The 21,321-nt window shown below is 39.4% G+C and overlaps 1 protein-coding gene across 13 annotated transcripts in view; it reads right to left on the reverse strand.

The window, feature by feature from the left end:
- The window catches only part of PIGG (phosphatidylinositol glycan anchor biosynthesis class G), a 101,803-nt gene that overhangs the window by 65,230 nt on the left and 15,252 nt on the right, over positions 1 to 21,321 (reverse strand). For 9 of the 13 annotated variants that reach the window (XR_008233381.1, XM_052776138.1, XM_052776137.1 and 6 more), the window contains exons 7-9: positions 20,662 to 20,879; positions 17,689 to 17,970; positions 7,920 to 8,377 (exon numbers count right to left, since the gene is read on the reverse strand). Coding sequence is in view for 12 of the 13 variants with exons in the window: in XM_052776138.1 (XP_052632098.1) it covers positions 7,920 to 8,377; positions 17,689 to 17,970; positions 20,662 to 20,879 (958 nt within the window). In the remaining variant the exon portion in view is untranslated. Of the gene's footprint in view, positions 1 to 7,919; positions 8,378 to 9,819; positions 9,839 to 14,645; positions 14,815 to 17,688; positions 17,971 to 20,661; positions 20,880 to 21,321 lie in introns of those variants that run through there. The other 4 variants (XM_052776145.1, XM_052776146.1, XM_052776148.1 and 1 more) reach the window with 4 other exon arrangements.

A 21,321-nucleotide genomic window follows, 5' to 3' on the forward strand; every position in this document is an offset into this window, starting at 1 on the left:
AATACATACAAGAGATAAAGACACAAAATTTGCATCATGGCCAAGAAGATTAGAGGTACAGTTTGTTTGTTGCCCTGCATCCTAAATAGGTAACACCCACTCCAGAATCAAGGGCATTTCATTGGGTATGCTTCCAACATTATGTATTTAAATCTACAGTAATATCAATTAGCACTGCAAAATGTAATGGGGTAAGGTAAAGGTCTGCACTCAACCCCTACCCTAGCTAGCTATGCAATTTCAGACAGCCCACTGTAATCCAAGAACTGCTAACCCTTGCCTACTGCAAATATTCCCAGTATCCCAAATGACCTAGAACCACTAATTTTGTTAGATTTACCTTCTGTTAAGATCACATAGAGTGTGAGAGCCAAGGGCTCCATCTTCTGTCTTCCACACTTCAAAATGCCATAATAAAAGATCACTAACTTCAGCAAAATGACAGTGAACCTGGGCTGTTACCTTCATTAACTCTGACTGCACTTACAAAACTCCAGTTTTATCGTTGTTTTAATTAAAATTATAGTACTTCAAAGAGGTTTACTTTCCTATTCCCTAGTATATGCTTTAACAGGAGTTGGACCAATAGCTGTTGTGCTTGGAAAGTCACAGAGGAAAGAATATGGGGCAGAAGAATTGTCCTGTTAGTCCTCCCTGCAGGACCCAGTCAAGCACTTCATACAACTTAACAAGACTCCCAAGGAATGCACTGCTCTCTGCAGGCCAGTAGAGGAGTAAGAACCAGAACACTATGGGAGAGAAAATGTAGTCTTGATGTTTCTCCTCACTATTGTTCTTCCCCTACAGGAAAAGACAGTAGAAGCAGTGAATGGATTGCTGCAGCAACCTGTGAAGATAGTGCCTGCACCATCTCTTATGATCAACACATAAAGAACTAATTTAGTAGCCACTGCATCTTTCAAATGAAGCTTTGTGGAAAATTTTAAAAGCTTTCAGGCTATATTCTCCTTTGGCTGCTCATCGTATGAGAGTGAGATAAAACAAATCAGGGATAAATAAAAGCACATCATCATCATCATCATCTTTGTCTTTGGCTCTTTACCTAAAAAAGTCAATGCACTTCTGTTAAGAGACTTTTGCAGGCAAACCTAACATAGCAACACATAAAAATTTAAAAAATATTCCTACCTGTAAGAAGTAATTGCTGGTGCTATATCAAGCAAGACACTCACCAACAGCTGCTGTTTCCTACAGTGTACATTTGAAATCATACTCTAACCCCCGCCAAAAGTTAGAAAACTCTCAGCAAAGGCCCAGTGGACAGCAAGGGTATGTTCAAAGTCACATGTACATCAGTCACTAATAGTGCATTCTTGACTGATAGCAAAGGGTTTTATATTCAACTCGTGTCCAGGTTTTCTGGTAATAGTCCTCTGTGATTTCTGTTTTGGATTTTTGTAAATTTGTTGCAAAAAAGCCTACTCCAGTGTTTCATAGAGTTTGCTGAAGAAACTATAAAAGAATTTATAGCAAGTGAAGTCAGGTCAGCATAAATCACCTACAGTTTCAAGGTTTTCCAGCCAAGGTTCTTACAGTTAGGCAGCTAAGTGCATATTAAATTAGCATCTATTTTGAAAGAGGATTGTAGTTGCTCAACCCAGAGCCCAGCCATTTAGCAAAGCTCTAAATGATTTTGATATTCTACTCAGAAATACATGCATGAACGTGCCACTCTGATCTCAGCTGAAATGTAGCGGGTTTTGCCCAAACCACAAAATTGAAAGTGAAGAACCAATCATTTCCTGAGAGAGAACCTAGGGAGGGGGGAAGGAGAAAAAGAGACCTTCAGCTGTATGTTCTTACTGGAACAGCTTGCGGTCTACACTTTCATACTTGCGGTATCAGAATGAAGATTGAAGACATTTCCTCCCACTGCTTTGACCTCACCTCACTACTGCAAATACGAGTGAAAGGAATTATAAATGTGCCTATGATTCATATTTTATGTGGATAAAGCCTTTTTTAATTGTTTACTTTCATTCTACTATGTACAATAGAATACACAGGAGTCATATGGTATGCTAGCTTCAGGTGGAAGGGCATTTGGGGAGAGTTAAGTACATTATTAAAAGAAAATATTATCATCTTCCCATGGCACTGCTTCTTGTCACTTCTCTTCAAGCTGACGCTGTCATAGACAGTTTCACCCCTTCCACAGTGAGCCAGGTAGTAGCTCTGACACCTTCCAGGTATCAGCTCTGACCAAGATTAACAGCCAAATGAAGCTAACTGAATACCAACTAATTAAAAAGAAAATCCAACTTCCAGGCAAATTTAGGGATTGCATGTTCTCTTCCACTTCATCTACTGCCTGATTTTCTTTTGCTTTTTTTCCCTCCAAAGTCTTTTTTGTTCCTTTGTAGTAGGTTTCACAGAGTCTCTCTGCAAATAACGAAGAGCATCTTCCATATTTCACCACTGTTCAATGCATCCCTAGTAGCCAAATTCAACACACTATAGGTGGATTGATTTTCTGTGGTTTGCTGCTTACGTTTTTCCATGCACAAACCTGCACAATAGTCTCTCTGTCTCAAACCCTTAAGCACTGTCCAGATAAGCAAAATATGTCTGACCATGAGCACAGATATCTAAAAGGTCAATACAAGGGGAAAAAAAGAGGGTAGTTTGTTCATTAGTTTGTCTTAAGACACAAAACAGAAGGCTGGCTAGAAAAAGCCTGAGTAGCTTTAACTCAAACTAACAAGGGTATACACAATCTAAGTAAGGTTCTGATTTCTTATTACTAAAAAATGTGCTATTAAGACATAACTATGCAAATTAAACACATACTAAAAATAGAATAACAATCAACTTTACAGACTAGCAATGCATTTTGGGAAGAGGAATAAGTGCTTTATGCAACTCAGCTTATCACCAACTTTTAATTTACGCTATAAGGAACACATATCACCTCAATCCTGATGAAAACACTAGGGAAACAGACATCTCTACCACACTGTTCTCTTGTGAAGGAGAAGCAACAAAGATATTAAAACCTCCAAACAAAGAAAATGCAAGCATGCTTGCCAAATAGGAATTCACAGATACTCTACAAACCACAGGATGTGCAAAGATTTATTTGCGTTATTGACTGATCTTTCCAAAGCTTGTCCAGTGAACCATTTCAGACCCAAGAACTCACCTACGTCCCATCACTCAAGTCCCAAAACTGTGCACTTCAAATGCTGCTATTTGGGCAATCTTTAAATCCTATAAAGCAACTGAAGTATATGTCAGCATGGTGACATATATTATATTCTCCTGGTAGGCTAAAAGCAGCTCCATTGATTTAAGTCAGGATGTAGCTCCACAGTAGCCCAAGTCAACCTGTGCCAGGGATGCTAGGGTTCTGCTTTTTCACCTACTCCCTAAACACGGCAGAAGTAGTTACACCAAAGAAAGGGAGAAGGCAGAACTGTGGCAGCCCCAATGACACATCCTCTTATCCTGCCATGGCATGGCACTCTGGACTGTTCCACAATCTTTTTAAAGCCCCCAAAAGTACAAGTTTGTGAATCACTGCTTCTTTCTCAATTAGATTTGAAAGGCAAGTGAGTTTTTGTAAGGAATGCTTGACAACGGCAGAAAGAAAAAACTGTTTGTGTCTGTAGCACTTCAAAAGATGCAGATACTTCCACATTTTGTTTCTACAGGAATTTCAACAGCAGCAGTGCTGGCTTGCACACTCTTCCCTTCCTGCATTCCTGCTAGTAAGCCAGCCCATTTGCCTGTGAAGCTGGATGGTAAATCAGAGTGGGAAGTGATCCATCTGAAAGCCAAGAGTTTCCCATGCCATCTTGTGTTATTTTTCCAGCCACATCTATTCAATGATTTAATTCACCATACTGACAAATCAACAGCTGTGCTGGTAAAATACAGGGCCATTAGTGAGGGGAGGAGCAAGACAGCAGGTACCTTGCCACGTAAGACAAGAGCTCCTTTAATATACTATTACAGCCAAACAAGCAGGATGGTGTTACTGAGTGGCCAAAGTGAAGTTTCTGGAAGACCTTCACATATTTGTAAAGGTGCCAGGCTTGTATGCCTTAAACAAAAGCAACACTTTCAACTCTGAGTTCTTGTACTAGTCTTCACTAGTGCCATAATGCAATTACAGTGCTGTAGGTCTGACTATATGTTGCTATTTTTCTATGCATTTCATAGAATCATTTAGGTTGGAAAAGACCCTTAAAATCATCAAGTCCAACTGAAACCTAACACCACCAAGTCCTACTAAACCATGTCCCTAAGTGCCACATGTACATGTCTTTTAAACACCTCCAGGGATGGTGACTCAAACATTTCATTGGGCAGCCTGTTCTAATGCTCGATAACTCTTCGGGTGAAGAAATTTTTCCTAATATCCAGTCTAAACCTCCCCCGGTGCAACTTGAGGTCATTTCCTCTCGTCCTATCAGTAGTTACTTGGGAGAAGAGACTGACACCCACCTCACTACAACCTCCTTTCAGTTAGTTGTAGAGAGCAGTAAGGTCTCCCCTCAGCCTCCTTTTCTCCAGGCTAAACAATCCCAGTTCCCTCAGTTGCTCCTCATAAGACTTGTACTCCAGAGCCTTCAGCAGCTTCACTGCTCTTCTTTGGACACGCTCCAGCACCTGAGTGTCTTTCTTGTGGTGAGGACCCCAAAACTGAATAGAGTATTCAAGGTGCAGTCTCACCAGTGCCGAGGACAAAGGGACAATCACTTCCCTAGTCCTGCTGGCCACACTATTTCTGATAAAAGCCTGGATGCTGTTGGCCTTCTGGGCCACCTGGGCACACTGCTGGCTCATATTCAAGACCCAAGCAAATATACTCAATGTGAGGCTATAATTTGGTGGGGAAGCACATGGAGCAATTCACGTGTAAAATTCTGAAGTTTTGGGTTTGATATCTAGCTGCTGTACTTCAGCCTTACTGAAGGGGGAGGCAGATAGCTTTAATAATATGGCTGTGATGGCTTTATGACAGGGAAGCAATACTTAATCAGTCCAACAGACTTCTGTAATGAGATGACTAGCTCAGTGCAAAAGCGGAGAGCAGGCAATGTTGTTTATCTTGGCTTTAACAAGGCTTTTAACACCATCTCCCATAACATCCTCACAGGCAAACTGATGCAGTCCAAGCTACAAAAGTAGACAATGAGGTGGACTAAAAACTGGCCCAGCTACCAGCGTCACACAGTTGCGATCAGCAGCACAAAGTCCACCTGGAGGTCAGTCATTAAGGATCAGCCCCAGGACTTGGCACTGGGGCCAATACTGTTTGACATCTTCATTAATGACCTGGACGATGGGACAGAGTGCCCCCTCAGCAAGTCTGCACACAGTACAAAACTGGGACTAGTGGCTGATACAGTAGATGGGTCTGCTGCCACTCAGAGGCACCTCATCAGACTGGAGAAATGGCCCATCAGGAACCTTATGAAGTTCAACAAGGGAAAGAGGCAAGTCCTGCACCTTGGAACAAATAGCTACACACATCAGGACAGATTGGGGGCTGACCATCTTTTCAGAGATGGCTCTGAGCATCTTGGTGGACACTGAATTGATCATCAGCCAGCAATGTGCCCTTGCAGCAAAGACGACCAACAACATTTGGGGATGCGTTACAAAAACGTTACCAGCAGGTTGAGGAAGGGGTTTCTTCCCCTGTGCTCAGCCCTGGGTCCAGTTACAGGTTATCCAGTACAGACAAAGACATGGACATATTGGAGTAAGTGCAGTGAAGGACTGTGAAAATGATGATGGGATTGGAGCATCTGTCATACAAGGAGAAGCTCAAATCACTGGGACTGTTTAGCCTCAAGAAGAGAAGGCTCAGTATGGATCTTAACAGCCTAATTCAAGGTGGAGCGTGTTAAAAAAAGATGAAACTATATTCTTCTCAGTGGTGCCCAGCAAAAGGAGAAGAGGCAATGGACACAAGTTGAAATAAAAGAAATTCTGTTTAAACAAAAGGAATATTCGGGGAGGGCGGGGGGGAGAAAACAGGTTGCCCAGAATAGCTGTGGAGTCTTTATACTTGGAGATATCAAAGACCCAGCTGGACAAGGATATGAGCAATCTGTTCCAGATCACTCTTCTCTGAGTAGAGGGACTGAACGAAATAATTTCCAGATCCTGTGACTCTGTTGTTTTCAAAGATGGATAGGAATTCTGCAAAACACACCAATTCCAACTCACAGGAGAAATAAAAGAAACACAAAAATAGCCTCCTCCCTCCCCTCTCCCCCCTCCCTCCCCAACAACAAAAAACAGACTAAGCCAGAACAGGTGTAAAGAACCTTGGTTTACCTGAGTGGGTTGCATGGAAGCTCCTGACAGGCAATAGTGTTAGAGCTGGGCATACAGGATTTCGCAGCTTTTGGTACAAATCAGGAAGCCCTAGAAGCACCTGCTCTAGCTGCAGACTACGTTCTAGCTGTGCTGTCTCCCTGAGTCCCCACAGCCCAAGGCTATAACAGGTTTTGCTGCTCTACAGGCTTATCTAGCACCAGGAAATCAGAGGTGGGAGCATGCTTAACCAAGACGGGATCTTTGGAAGTTATGACCAGGCATGCAGACACAATTTTTAGAAGGCTGGTAACATTTCCAAGTGTCAGTAAACTTTCCTGGGGGACCATACAAGCAAAAGCATATCTCTGAAACAAACGCAATTTTTCAGCTGCAAGAATATTAAGTCCTTGTTTCACGGCATTGTGGCACTAGTACACACCAAAGAAAAGGGCTGACAGTCTGAAGAAGACATCTGGCCCAGGAAGTTATTGGGCAAATAAATCTTTGGAAGATGCTAAGGATTAATTATAAAAATCCTCCCAGTCGCACCAAATCACACCTAATCCTTCTCACACACTGGCTTAGCTCAAAATGAAGGAGTTCTCTGTCACGTGGACTTAATGTTGGGAATATGACATCCCTTCCTCAATCCCTTACCGCATCTCAAGAGGCAGAATGCATGGCAAAAGCTTTGGGATAGAACAACTGCTATAATGCCATAAATCCCCTCATAACTTATGTCTTTCAGCATTCATGCCTGTCACAGCAATTAGCATTTTATCTGTGAGGCTGCCAATAAGCAACTAGTCTCATATTAGTTCATTTGCTCATGTCGCTTTTAATGAATGATGAATGACATTTCATCCACATGTTGTAAGACACTGGCAAGAAATCTCTTTATCTTACACAGCACAGCCTCCCCATCTGCTGTCTGCAAAACCTTGACTAGTCAGTCACAAGGTATTGCTTCTCCGTCTACCAGCTGAAGTACAGAACACAGTTCAAATATCAAGTACTTTTTATTACTGAATAATGACTGTAGCTCTTCACAATACTAAAAGGTAGTAGAAAAAGTAGAAGCCCTTCTCCAGTGTACTTCAAGTTGTAAAAAATTCCCCTTCTTGTTTATCATACTACACTTGAAAAATTCCTTCAGTTTTCCACCCACACGATAAATGTCTATGACAGACAAGGAAGAATTCTACGTGCAGCATCTTCTCCTGCAACTTCATAAAGTTTGGAATTCAGCAGAAACTTCTGCATTAATTTCAAGGGTTTAATTCTATTAAGCAATTTTTAATTTCCCAAACCAGACACTGTTGACTTATATATGGAAAATATTTACTTTTTGCCTCTGATAAGCCTATCGGGTATAATTGGCATTAATTAGATAAGTCATGGTGTAGGGCAAAGATTATAAACTATTGATAGTATACAAAGAATTACTCCTGCATGAAATAGCAATGAAAAATTCCTTTTGATACTTCACTGTTTACCTGCTTTGCACGTTTGCAGCACTTTCTAAACAGAGACTGTATAGAAATGTATACATCTTTCACCAAATGAAACATACATTAATTTTTAAATAAGACAGAAAGTATGACAATAAATCAGATACCCACCTTGTCAACCAATGGCCAAAGTCTGGCCGATGAGCCCACTGGACGCCTGTCTGATTCAAGGATCGAAGTAGCCGACAGCAAATAAGGATGATCCATGGACTTGCTAAGCTTATCCACTTATCTGATCCTTTTATGAATTCAGTCGAAGAGGTGGCTTTGCCCAATTTTGAATTACATGCTGCTGGAATGTCTATATTCTTGCACTCAGAGGCTTCCCCAATACTATCAAAATTTTGTTTCACAGTGGTGCTATGCTGAGGGTCACATTCTTTCAGAAGAAAATTATTCCTACAAAGTTCCTGACACAGCACCAAACAAAGTGTATTGATAAGAAAATACCAGGTTTGATGTTCTTCTTCTATAAAACTGCTTGCCCCCAAACTCAAAACATGGCCAATTGTTCCAGCCAGAATCAGCACATCTATTTCTGACCAGCTGGAACTGGACACAACTGGATTCTGCAAACAAACAAACAAAAAAATAGCAGTGATGAAAGTATATAAAAATTTCACTTATTTAAGCATTCATAGTGTGCTTACAGCAATTTCCTCTAAGAAAACAAAATAAACAATGAGACAAGTTATTTCTATCTTGATAAATCCCCCAAATTTATAAAAGAATCATTTTAGTATAGCCTATTTTGCTAGCATTGCAACATAATCATACATTTTAAAATGACATTCTGTTTAAGGGAGAAACTCCTCTATGAATAATCATCACAACTGTACAGATTAAGATTCCCTACCACCCTGTGACAGAAGGTTCAAAACAAGCTGTCTCCCTGTTGCACATTTGTAGAAGTAAAAATAGAGATCCTGCAGAAATAAAACTTGAGATACAGATAATAGGTAATTTTCTAATAGTTTAAATGTGTGCCACCCTCAACTCAGTACAGTGACAGCTTTCACTACTCAAAGTAATAAGTTACTTGCAGACAGTCTGATGGCACCCCTTAACCTTGCTTAGCTTGAAATGTGTCTTTCATCATAAAATCTACTTTAAACCTTACCCATCTATTACTTACTTCACACGCTGTGCCTATCTAAAACCATAGTATTCTTTGTCTAATGCCTCCATTAGTTCGATTTCCTGTTCACAGCAGCTACTTGGAACTGCCTTATCATCACTGCCCTCGATGATACAGCTAAAAAGAGAATGTGAGGGCATGTGGAAGATGAGAGCATCTGGTTCATTGACGTTATCAGGTAAAGGACCTCACATGGAATAAGAAGTAACAGGGAAAACCATAAAAAGACCACACAGACACAAACCTGATAAGTAAGCACTAAGGGAGATCATAAAGATGACCAAAATTCTTCAGCCATTAATTGACGGGCCATTAAGAAACCACAGGCATAGCTCTGAAGCGCGTCAGTCTGGACTTTGTAACAGATAAGGGGGAATCGACAGAACATGACTTTTACAGATATCTGCTGATGCCTGTGGATCTATACAAACTCATTAAGCAACGCTTCAGGAAAGTGTCAAAGGTGGGCGAGAGGGGATAGTGAGGAACAGGCTGGAGGCAGGGGGCAAAGTGAGAGGAGGAAGGATAAAGGGGCCAGAGTCACATATAAGCAGGCACCAGTCAGTGCGCTTCTCTGACTGAGCCCTGTGCCTCATCACTGTGGTCTATCCTGTCATTAAATCCTCTCCTAACTATCTTTCTGTGCAACTCCACTCTCTGTCCCACCTGTGGGTGCTGCAAGGTCTCGCTGCAAGTAACTGGGGACAAGCCTGCAGGCCAGCAACTTGAGACCAGAGTGAGTAAAAGTAAATGCCAGCAGCTGGAGTGGGATTACGGGTCATTGAACCCACGCACCTGTAGTGCCAGTGACTGCAGCACATGAGAGTCCACGTGCCAGAGACCGGAGTGGGGACCACAGGCCATCGGGACTGCGCGCCTGAGGTGCCAGCAGCTGAGGGATCAGAGTGCAAGAGAGGTCAGGGTGTCAGCAACAAGAAAAGCGACCATGGATGACCAAGCCTGTAAGTCTGCATCAGCAACTGGAGGGCCCAGTGTGCACACCTATGAGTGAGAGGTCACAGGGCCACTGACTGGAAGGACTTGTAACTTCTCAAAGTCTGAGTCCAGAAGTGGGGACAGAGGCCCAGGCTGGACATGCACAGCTGGGCTCCAGCAGCAAGGCAGGACAAATGCCCCAGCCCTGGAGGCCAACAGAGCCAGCAGGGGCTTCCTAACATGCCTTAGCAAATAGGGTTACATACTCATGAAGCATTTTGGGAAAGACACTGTCAAAAATCATCCTTTACTATTTTATTTTCTCATTAATTATTCCTCTATTAGAGAATATCACAGCATATCTCTTAAACCAGTATTTTAAACACCTGATAAACAACAACTTAAAAGTCAAATCAAAACTATGGCATGCCATTTTCACTTCTGACCAAAGATCTCTGAACCTACTTTCACGTTAATTTCTTTAACTGCACACTTCAACTACATCATACTCCTATATTTGACCTTATGAACAAACTTTAAAAAACTGCCTTGAATATTTATACAGATAAATCTCACAGAGAACGTACTCACATTCAAAGATGCACAGTGTACTACGATTCCTGAACTGTTTAAATCATTTGTTAGAAGAATATAGAAACTCACTAATCTTAGAGCAGGTAACATGAAAATGGGTGTAAACGATACAAATATCCCTGACTATCTTAGAAGCAAGTCTCACTTATGCTTAAGATTTACTGACAGCAGCATATGTATTTTTGTTCAATAAGCAAGACAAAGTAACATGGAGAGGACAACAAACACACTTGATGCAAGAAGCAAGAATTTTGCTTTGAGGAAAACAACTTTTGCAAAATCAAGATTTTATAAGATGTATGTGAAAGAATGCAGGAAGAATAGTTAAAGTTATCACCTATTCACATCGCCTCCATTTCTTGTGTTGTTAAAGAAATATATTACACCAAAGTCACTTCACTTAAAAAAAACCACAAACAAAAAGCAACGAAAAAGTTCCCATGAGGTTACACACAACAATAACAGGGGGAAAAAAACACTAAAAATTTAGCACAAGAACAGTCATAATCTGAAAAACTGCCCAGGCCCAATCTAAATTGACTAGCACTTGAAATTTCTTTGGTGCTCTAAGGACCACTCCTTTTTGTTTAGTACTCTACTACCATAAGCTAGTATTTGGAACAAAAGAACAAGGTAGAGATGTAGTCCATGCAGAGACCAAAGACCATGAAATTCACAAAGCTGAGACAAGAACAGCACATGACTAAACTACAAAAAGTTTAAACTCCAATAATTCCATCATGCTGACCTTAAAGATCTTGGCTAACTAAATAACGAGCGAGCACATAAGCACCGTCTGCTTGCAGAAACAAAGGAATCTGCGATCCTCAACAAAGGAGAATGAACCAGTCTTCAATGCAATACATCTTCTTTATAAGACACAACATAAAATCTATATAAGGATTGCTCTCTTTTATCTGGTTGCTGTCAGCACTGATACAAAAACTGAAGAAGTGATGTATTATCTATGGGGAACGTGCAAAAGCCTCATGAAAATTATAGTGTGTGAAATGTCCCAGTTCAGAAATCTGTATTTCTTCCCTGCTTGTCTGACTCTAACAACTCCAGTGAAAAGAGAAAAAATTTACTCTTATATTCACATCAAAGGATTAAAGCCCAATGGCATTTATTGATAAACCACATTTCAGACCAGAGTTAGTCACTATGCAAAATGAAAAATTATCCTGCAAATTATAATGTCCTGAGCCTTGATGATCTAAGAAATACTGAAAATAGCTTCACCATTTTTTTCTAAATTTGCTGGTAATCCCTCATATATGAGCTGTGCCTTATTAGGAATGCCATCATTACAGTTTTTTTATACAGCCTGACCTTAAATTACTTAGATTGTACTTAGTTTTCAAATCTGGTTTACAGCCACAGAAATGTGGGTCCTACTCTGATATTCACAGCTTTGTCTAGCTGCTGAACATGTCCAGCCCTCAGGAACTCAGCAGGCACTCCAGATACTAAAAGACTCCTATGACTTGCACCGCTATCTTGGCAAACAGATTTAATACAGAATCTTTGGTTTAGAAATGTATAAATGCGAGGCTTTCAATTTAAGGGTATAATGTCTCAAGCCAAGGTAGCTTTAACATTTGATGCAACAGCATTAGTGATTAAGTAATACAGAAACTGACCTCTTTGCCCTATATCTGAATGTATCTTGCTAGGCTGCAGAAGTGCCAGTACATAAACAATGGAGTATATGTAACTCTGCCCATGAAACTTGTTTTCTTCACTTTGAAATCAAACCTCCTGTAGTCTGTCTTTTGGGTCCAATTCCAATTATGTGTCTTCTGTATGGTTGAGAGTAAAGTTCTTTTGCACAAAAATTAACCACCCGTAGTTAATGCCTGAGGAACTTCACAATCACTTTTCAGATGAAGAATGTTTTCTTTTTCATGCTCACCATCACCCCAAATTTAAATACTTACCATTCTTTTCCCTTCTTATATTTGAGCTCTCCGCTCAAAGACCTCGTCTTGATTCTCAATGATGATAACTTTCCTATGACAGAGTACTACAGACCACACTTGCTCCTACATTTTCACAGCAGTTTGGGATCACTTTTGAAACCTACCCAGTAAAGGCATCATCCAATCACCTGTTTTCTTCCCCAGGTCAAAAAATGCAAAAAAAAATTTAGGTAGAATTGCATAAAAATGTTTAATCGTTCAATTCAGTAAGAGTATCACACCGAGGAGGAAAAACAAAAATATTTTAAAATAACAGGGCATTTTAAAATAAACAGGAAGAGGGACTTTTTTTTACGTAATAAAAAAACCACCATAATTCTGCATAATGCAAATTCTCAAAAGCTGTATTGGACAAGCTTTAACTTTTGTGTTCTGTTTCAAAAAAACTATTCGTTTTGGTTTCTATCAGAAATAGGAAAAAAAGATACAACTAGTAGTAGTAAATATCGTACTTAAGTCATCTATCAAGCAATTAGAGTGAAGCTATGAACAAGAAGTTAAAATTTTTGACGATTTTCTGGAATTCATAAAGGGCTGCAGAACTATTTAAAGCCTGAAGTGTCATTAAAAGAAGGGACTGGTCCTGCTAGAAACATAGTAATCAGAACCTATAAATAACAGTCAGGAAGCAGATGCTAACACTGCCTGCACTGGTCTTCAGAAAATTCATGAACTTGGTAATCAGTTTCTATATTCAGCCACAGTGGAAAAAAAGCATTACAAATGAGAAGCACTTCAGAGAAATCTTTAGATGTGAACGGAAACAATTTGAAGAAAAAAAGCTCTGAAGCCATTAACAGGAGAGCTTATCTTAATAACTTCTAAAATACCTACATTTTATCATATAGCATGAGCTTAGAAAATGCTTTTAGCTTTTTTAACTGGCAAGACCCTGATTCAGGCAGGATTCTACCTCTGCCATCAGAAGAGCAGGTTTTCAGAGCTCTTTCAGAAGTGGTGCCCATACGCAGATTTGCACTGTGGAGACGCACAGGTCACAGACACTTGGATTCAGAGTTATTTTAGCATAAGTAATACTCCTAACTCACATAGAAGGCCCTTCAAGATCAACACACAGCATATAGAGGCAACCAGTTTCTCCCCCAAAGTCTAGGTATTCTATTGGAAAAGGGGATGGAAGGTGGGACATGAAATTTTGTGAATTACAGTGTTTGTGCCGCAGTTACCAGTAAATAACCTCTCACATCCATACTGCAAGCAACACCAGATTATCCACTGCTCCTGTCACATTCTCCAGGCTCTATCTTTGTATAAGCAGCCACCTGCAAAAAAAACACCATACCATTCTGCAACAGCCCTGAGACTGGTAAAAATGTAAATCAAATCCACGTCACTGTTTTTATACATGTTTGGAGTGGAGGAACTTACTAAATCTACAAAATATTTCAAGCTTGCTTTGGAACTTGAACAGAGACAGCAAAGCCTATCTGACTGATGAGATGAGATATACATCCAACAATCCAGTCACCTATGGAATAGTATTAAGGATGGAATGATGCAAATGGATTTCTACAGGTCTGGATACAAAGTCATGTCTGCCTCAACGAGCGTTACTATTGCCTACACTTTTTAAGACATACTTCAGCTTCCTACATTTTCAGATATGTCTCAGGTAGGAATATGATCACAGACGGACCTGGAATGGAGAATCCAGTATTTTTTATTCCTATCTGCCCCAGCCTTGGAAAAACAAATAAACATACAAAGCTTCTGGAAAACATTGCTGAAAACCTCCTAATTCACATATTATCAACCTGAAGCAGATGATCTGATCATCTGCTGGTATGTCCTGAGGTCCCAGCTAGGTAAAACTCCAGAAAACATGTATGCACCAATTTCAGATATTCCCCCACCTTTCTAGTTCCAAGAAGAATGCTTGAATTGATAACTATTCCACTACAGCCAAATGGAGATGTTTTCAAAGGTGACGTGAAAATAAGCATCTTCATGTCCAAGAAACACTAAGTGATCCCTGTCCTAAAGTGACAGAAGTGTAATCAGCAGTGACACCAAGTTTCACTTGTGAATAAAAGGGGTTTTTTCCACTTCTTGAATTCCAGATGGTCTCATAATTGGTACCAAAGAGGAAAAGGAGACAAGCTGCTGCTGTAACATCCTTCTTCAAGCAACAGGGGATTGGATCTAAAGCCCCAACATCAACATGGGAGAAAGCTCAAGCTGCAGCCATCTTGCATATGCAGAATGTGGGGTGCTGAAGGCAAAGATATGAAACTGGATACAGTATCCTGGATGTAATTTCTAATCAGTTGGGTTTTGCTCAGTTTGTCCTCAAAGGCAGATGTACAGACAAAGCAGGGGTGGAGGAGGAAGACAACTGAAATAGAAAGGATAGATAAAGACTTCTCACACATACTCCTGCCCCTGCTCCCTAGGCATAGCCGACTAGGTGGAATCATCAGAAATGGCCAACAGATTACAGGTATGGAAGTGGCACTTCCTCCTCTAAAGTTCCTCAGAAAGATTAATTCTAAAAATGGAACAGCAGGGATTATATGGGTGCTTCTTTTTATGTGTTCCTTGAGGAATTGTTTGCCTCCGTCAGGGAGCTAGCAATTAATTCCTTTTATAAGAAAGCCTTTCCACCCAACTCAAGTTTTGAATACCAGGACACATTTTGCAGTTGCTGCTGTGATCACTGACAGAGCAGCTGTATTAGCAATATATAAGCCACCTGCAGGAAGCTGTTCACACCAGCAGCTGTCTCTCACCAACAAGGATGAAAACATGCCAAGAACAGATGGGAATGAAACCCTAAGACTCAGGCCAAACTAAAAAGGCAAAGCTCATACCTGTCAACTGATACTTGGTAACAGCCTATTCTAAAGTTAGTAATAGCCAAGGAATAGCAGCATCTTCCTAGATTCCAGCCTTTGACCTAGCAGGAAAGCATTTTTCCTGGGTCATATAAAGTTACTTTAAAGTTACTCCTACAGTAGTGGGTGTCACAAGGAATTAACTCATCTCTAGCCATATAAGAAAGATTTGTGGTCACAGACAGGCTGAATTTCTTTGAAATTATCAACCTGGAGGAGAAAGCTATAATCTGTTGTCATTGCTCTCAACTCTATTGAAGTGGAGCATCTGTAAATTTTACGCAGGTCTGGACAGTCATCATTTTTAAGTTCTTACTGTTTGCTAAAATTAGAAAAACTGGTAACAATCAAGATGAAAAATGAGCTTGTCTTCCACAGTTGTCTTTGTTTATCATTGCACAACAAGTAAACGTTAAGTTTCTACAGAATACACTGGATCTTTAATTATTATTTCAAGACCGTATTCTTTTACTTTTTCTAAGAATAATTTCTACCTTGTTTACAATAAAATACAGAGAGCTAATAAAGGCCCTAAGTAGAACAACTCGGAAATGGCAGAAGTGAACTGAGTCCATTTAAAGACCAACACACCCCTAAGTACCAACACTGTTAACAAACTGTACAACTAGACATCTCATTCAGCATATTTCTCCATTCACACTGGTTAATTTTACGTTCTTCTTTTATTTGGCTTTAAAAAAAACCTACACAAGCATCACTAGCTTTGGCAGCAAAACATTAACACTACTTTGACACAAAAATTTTCAGTACCAAAAGCAAACTGTGAATTACGCTTACAAAGACTGTTCTGTTAGCAGCTATACCCGAGATGAAACTTCCTTCCCTGATTTCATTAAGCAGACATTGCTGGCTGACTTGTTACTCTATTTTAGTCTATCTAAATGATCAACAGACAAACCTTAATCTTATGTGGCTGATAAATATAAATATAAACATAAGAATGAAACACCATGTTCTATCAGCAAATCCCTTTTTAATCATTTTCAATACACTGAAATTAATTGCACTGAAGCATACTGAAAAAGAGGAAAAAAAGAAAAAAGGCTGTGTTCAGGAGAGAAGGGCATTACTTTTAGTCCAAGGCTTCTCTCAGAAAAGCAGCATTTCCAAGAAGGAATAACACAAACACAGAAATTACAGAAACAAAATCATAAAATGGTATAGTTTGAATAATAAAATCAGCAGTCTTACTTATAAGAATTTAAATTTATAATTAAGCTCAGTAATTACAGCATATAGTTGCAGAGAGTGCAATATTAATCTCCACTCAGGAGTAGTGAATTTTCTGAATTATATGAAGAATAGCCGTTATTAAATGATTCTCTAAGTCAGAAAGTTTGCTTTCTAGCCTGAAGGAATATGTCATCATATCTTTGAAGCAAGGTACTTGCCACACATTGTCACACAGTAAAAAAAAAAGGTAGTAAAGCCCCAAACACGATTCAAAGAAACCCAGACTGACAAAGGACTGCACTGCATAGAGGTTGCACCACTGAATAGAGCGCTATGAGCATTAAAGTTACTGAATTTCGGAGACCTTTGAAAGATACGACTAACAAGCATCAGAAAAAACAGCTAGAAGCTGATTTTATGGTGTGGCTGACAGTTCTTGGCATATAAGTTTCACAGTGAAAGAAGAGTAAGACATTGCAAATTCTACTTCCTTGGAATTACCTGAATTCTATTCAATACAACAATAAAACTCATCAAGTATTTTACAAAAGGTAACTACTCGCACAACTGAGAACAATTCTGAGCATTCCAAAGATTATAACAAACTCAATTTCCTAAATTATTGAAAACTGAAAAAGTTTAACTTAAGAAGTAGAAGAGACAGATTAAATTTGCTCCCTCTGTTAGAGTTTCAAAACTATTTTTAAAAAAGCATTAAGAATACCAATATAAGAAAGGGTACTGGCAAAGTATTTTCTTACTAGCCTCAGAGCATTCATGTCTGTAGTATTTGGGAAAGGACAGATCATCACCAGTGGATGCTGTTGCAAAATATCATACATCTTGCTTTAATTGCAATTGTGAAACATCACTGTGTAACAGCATAAAATTTATACACAGCGTAACTGTTTCTGATCTCATAAAATCAACTGCAAAATAACTTACACTAATTAGAACATTTCTTAAAGTAACGTGAAAATAAGCACTTCTATGATCTTCATTATAGCAATCAGTATCATGCCACAGTGAACACACCACATTGCAATTACAATTTTAAATTATTCAAATTACATTACAAATAATTTTTTAAGCACACACAGAAAAAACTTTTATAAAACTTTATCTGAAAGCATGCCATGAAGAGCAAAACGTTTTGTACCCTAATTAACACATGGTCTCACCTTCAGTGGAGGTCTGGAATTCTCAAAGATCTTTGCAATGGCAGATAAAATACTGCACATGAGTGCAGAAATCAGCATCATCACTCCAACTGCTGTTAACCAGGACATACTGCAGAAATAGCATGAACTTTCTGCCGATGTGCATACAATGACGTGAACTGCACACAGCAGCAGACACATCAAGTAAAACAGCAGAGAGAACAGCGGAGGGGACAGAGACACTTCGAATTCTGCCTGGCTGCTCAGGGCTTTTGGAAGGCTGAGCAAAAGCAGCAGCAGAACCTAGAAAAAAAATAGAGAATTAATACTTAAAGAATTGGGGTTAGCTAAAGCATGCAGTGAGAATTCACACAAAAAATCATACTGTCGTCATCCACATCACTCTGCTAGTCTACATACTTCATCAAAAAAACCACTGTGAAGAACTATGCTGGATTTTTTATCCCCAGTAAGATATTAACATATAAATGGGAGAATCAAAGATCATGTTTTCATCTATTAAGGGCTTGGACACACAAGTTACCAGAGTTTAATAAATTGCCATGTGCCTCCTCACTTATGGTAACTGATCACATGCATGATCTTCATTCCCTGCAAAAGTAAGAGCTTTAACTCCCAGTATCAAAATAGTTCTGAAGCGAACAAATTTGACCCATTATTCATCACCTGTAAATGCCTAAAGTTACATACAGACTCTGCCAAAGGCTATTTATTTCACAATGTGTGAGATACACATACACATAGCTTCCCAGACTAGGGAAAGTTCTCATACTATCACACAAGTGTATGATTTTTCCCGGTATTTATTTTCTGCACATCTCCTCATCTTAATTTGATTTATTGGTTTTACTTTCACTTTGCTCTAACCTGCACATAGATCAGGCAGAATTCCAAGTTTCCTCTCAGGTAACTGTAGCAGTGGAGATTAATAATATCATGAATAATTTCTGCTACCCATGTACAAACCTTTACAAGTAAAGGGAAAATTCAGCCACATGCTAAAATACTTTGCAAGGGGCACAGATGGAGCTAGGACTAGACTGAGCTCAATCAGCTTGTGCTAGGGCAAGATTAAAACAAATCAAGATAAAAACAACTGTATCAAACCATTGCCAACCTGTAATCTTTCACTGTCACTTGTGAAGACCTCTGCCTAAAATTTTTCCCACAATACAGTGAGGTATAGTAAAGTAGATCAAAAAAATCCAATGCATTGCATTAGTCTTCCTTCTTCTTCATATTCAACTTCACACAGTTCACTTGGTAATGAAAATATGAGGTTTCACAGTATCAAACTGGCTTAGGTATTGCCTTTTAACACAGCACTTACAAATAAAACAAGACAGCACTCATGATAGGAAAATGCTCGAATTATAGTTATCTACAAATCTAAATTCAGCTTTTTTGAGCAAATGCACTGTTATCAGCTCATGTCCCAGAAGTATTCTCATCTGAAATATAGGATAAATGGCATTTATAGCATGGTGTAGTTTGAAGTCACCTGTGAGACTCCCTACCCTTATCTATTCAGCGAAGGTGGAAAATACGTATCAAGACAAAAAGACTTTGGAAAGCAAGACAGTTTCTTGAGTACTGCACTGGGGAAAGGAAAAAGCTCCAGCAGTTTTGCACCAAGTCTTCCAGTGATGCTGAGCAAGCTCTTCTCAACCAAAATTTTCATGGTTAGTAGCTGCGCGTTTCTTTTGATGAAGGCCCATTGAGTAAAATACCCGAGATCTGTTTTGTAGAAACAGTAAGCACCTACAACTGCATCAAGAAAAAAAAGAAATGCAATGCTTCAGGTCCAAAGTAACTGTCAAGAGCTTGAATGCATAGGTTCCCAAAACAAAGGAACAAAAAAGAAATACAAGCACTTCAGGTTTGTGCTGAGCTTTGTCCATCTCCAGATTTGCCATCTGTAGAGTGGGAACAGAACCTACCATCTCATCTCCCAAAGGCACTGTGGAACTAAGTCCTGTGAAGTGGTCAGCAGAGTGATAAACCCCACTGAGCAGTCTACCAGAAAGCCATTTCAGATGTACTCTGCACACACAGAGCCGTGCATATGAGACGAGGCATAGAGTCCTGCCAGGACAAAGGAGACTCAAATACTAAATAGCTGCTCATGTACTGTTATCCATTCCAGGCACTGAACGGGAGCAGTACTACAGCAATTACACAGTCTTGTACAGCACCACACACATGCAAGGACTAAATTAAGCTTGTAGTAGGTATTACCATCCTAGGGAACAACACTTACTATTACAAAAGTTGACACTTGTGTCTTCTAAAAGGCCAGTGCAAGCTTCTGTACATAAAAGTTCAGTGTCCAGGCATGGTATCCCTTCAGCATGGTTCTCAAAGCATTACCACAGAGGATATTTTCAGCATTTGAGATTTGCCCAAAATATCAATGGCAGAGAACCACTTAAAATTCCAGACATGGGATATCTTATCTTTATTCCTACATCAGATACAAAGTGGCAACCCAGCACCTTACAGCAAGTATTTATTTCAGGGCTCTACACCTATCAGTACAAAAAACAATTCTTGGAATTGTGAAAATTGCCCACAGAAGTTATTGCCTGTTCCAAGCAGCTACACTCACTGTTGGATAAAGAGGAACAGGTAGGAACTTACTTGCCAGACTTTTTTTTTTTAATGTAGTAATGCTACTCAAAAAGTAGAAGGCTAACTAACATGGGAGTTACTTAAGTTGGAGCACATCTGCATATTTACTGTAACTAGTTACACCAAAACACAAGTAGCTTCTATCAAAAGTTCTCTTGAATCATTTTAAGGGCCAAGTTACACTTTAAAAAGAATATTAATCTCATCCAAGCAGAAAGTCAGCCAACTCTAAGAGCTCATACTCAGTAATTCTAAAGACCAGTAAGAGTAGTCAAAACCCAGAAACTTTCATGTTTGTGCGCTTAGTTTTTTCATAGAAAGGTGAAAGGTGTATTTTCGTACCTCCATAATGATCACAGTCCCCACCATCATCGAATACACATCATATTGTACCACTTGCTTGCTTAGTGAAGAACTCAGAGTCTTCAGGGCCTCCAAATACTGTTTCAGGACCTTTTTGCCAAGGTTTAAGAGTATTTCTGAATTATTCCCCTCTAAATACAGTTTGATCCAATTACCATGGGACTTTTCTGCTATCTTAAAATGTTCATAGCCAGGATCTAGGGAGGAGGAAAGAAAAAAAAGGAAAAGAAAAGAGGTAAGAGGATCCCTGAACAAAGGAGGATTAATTAGAGATGTGATCATATTTTTATATTTGCTTGTATAGTATAAAAAAAAAAAATTGCTATGGGGGTTGAAACTTTTTTCACACCTAGAAAGCTAAATTATTTTCCTGCAGCAAGACCATTATGAGCCAGTTACTCAGAATAAAAGCAATTAATCCCTAACCTGATAAAATGTCACGACCTCTAAAAGTAACAAACATATTAAAACATCCACTTACTCTTACAAAAGGTTTCCAGGACAAACTTATCAAAATGCTTTAAATCCTGAAAAAAAGTCATGTTTTCCACTGGAGCCACCCATTATCCAGGCCATATTGTACAAGCCAAGTGGGAAATGAACAAATAGCTGATCTCTGGAGGAAACACCAAAGGACAC

The sequence above is a fragment of the Harpia harpyja genome, chromosome Z, assembly GCF_026419915.1.
Source record: "Harpia harpyja isolate bHarHar1 chromosome Z, bHarHar1 primary haplotype, whole genome shotgun sequence".
Lineage (NCBI taxonomy): Eukaryota > Metazoa > Chordata > Aves > Accipitriformes > Accipitridae > Harpia > Harpia harpyja.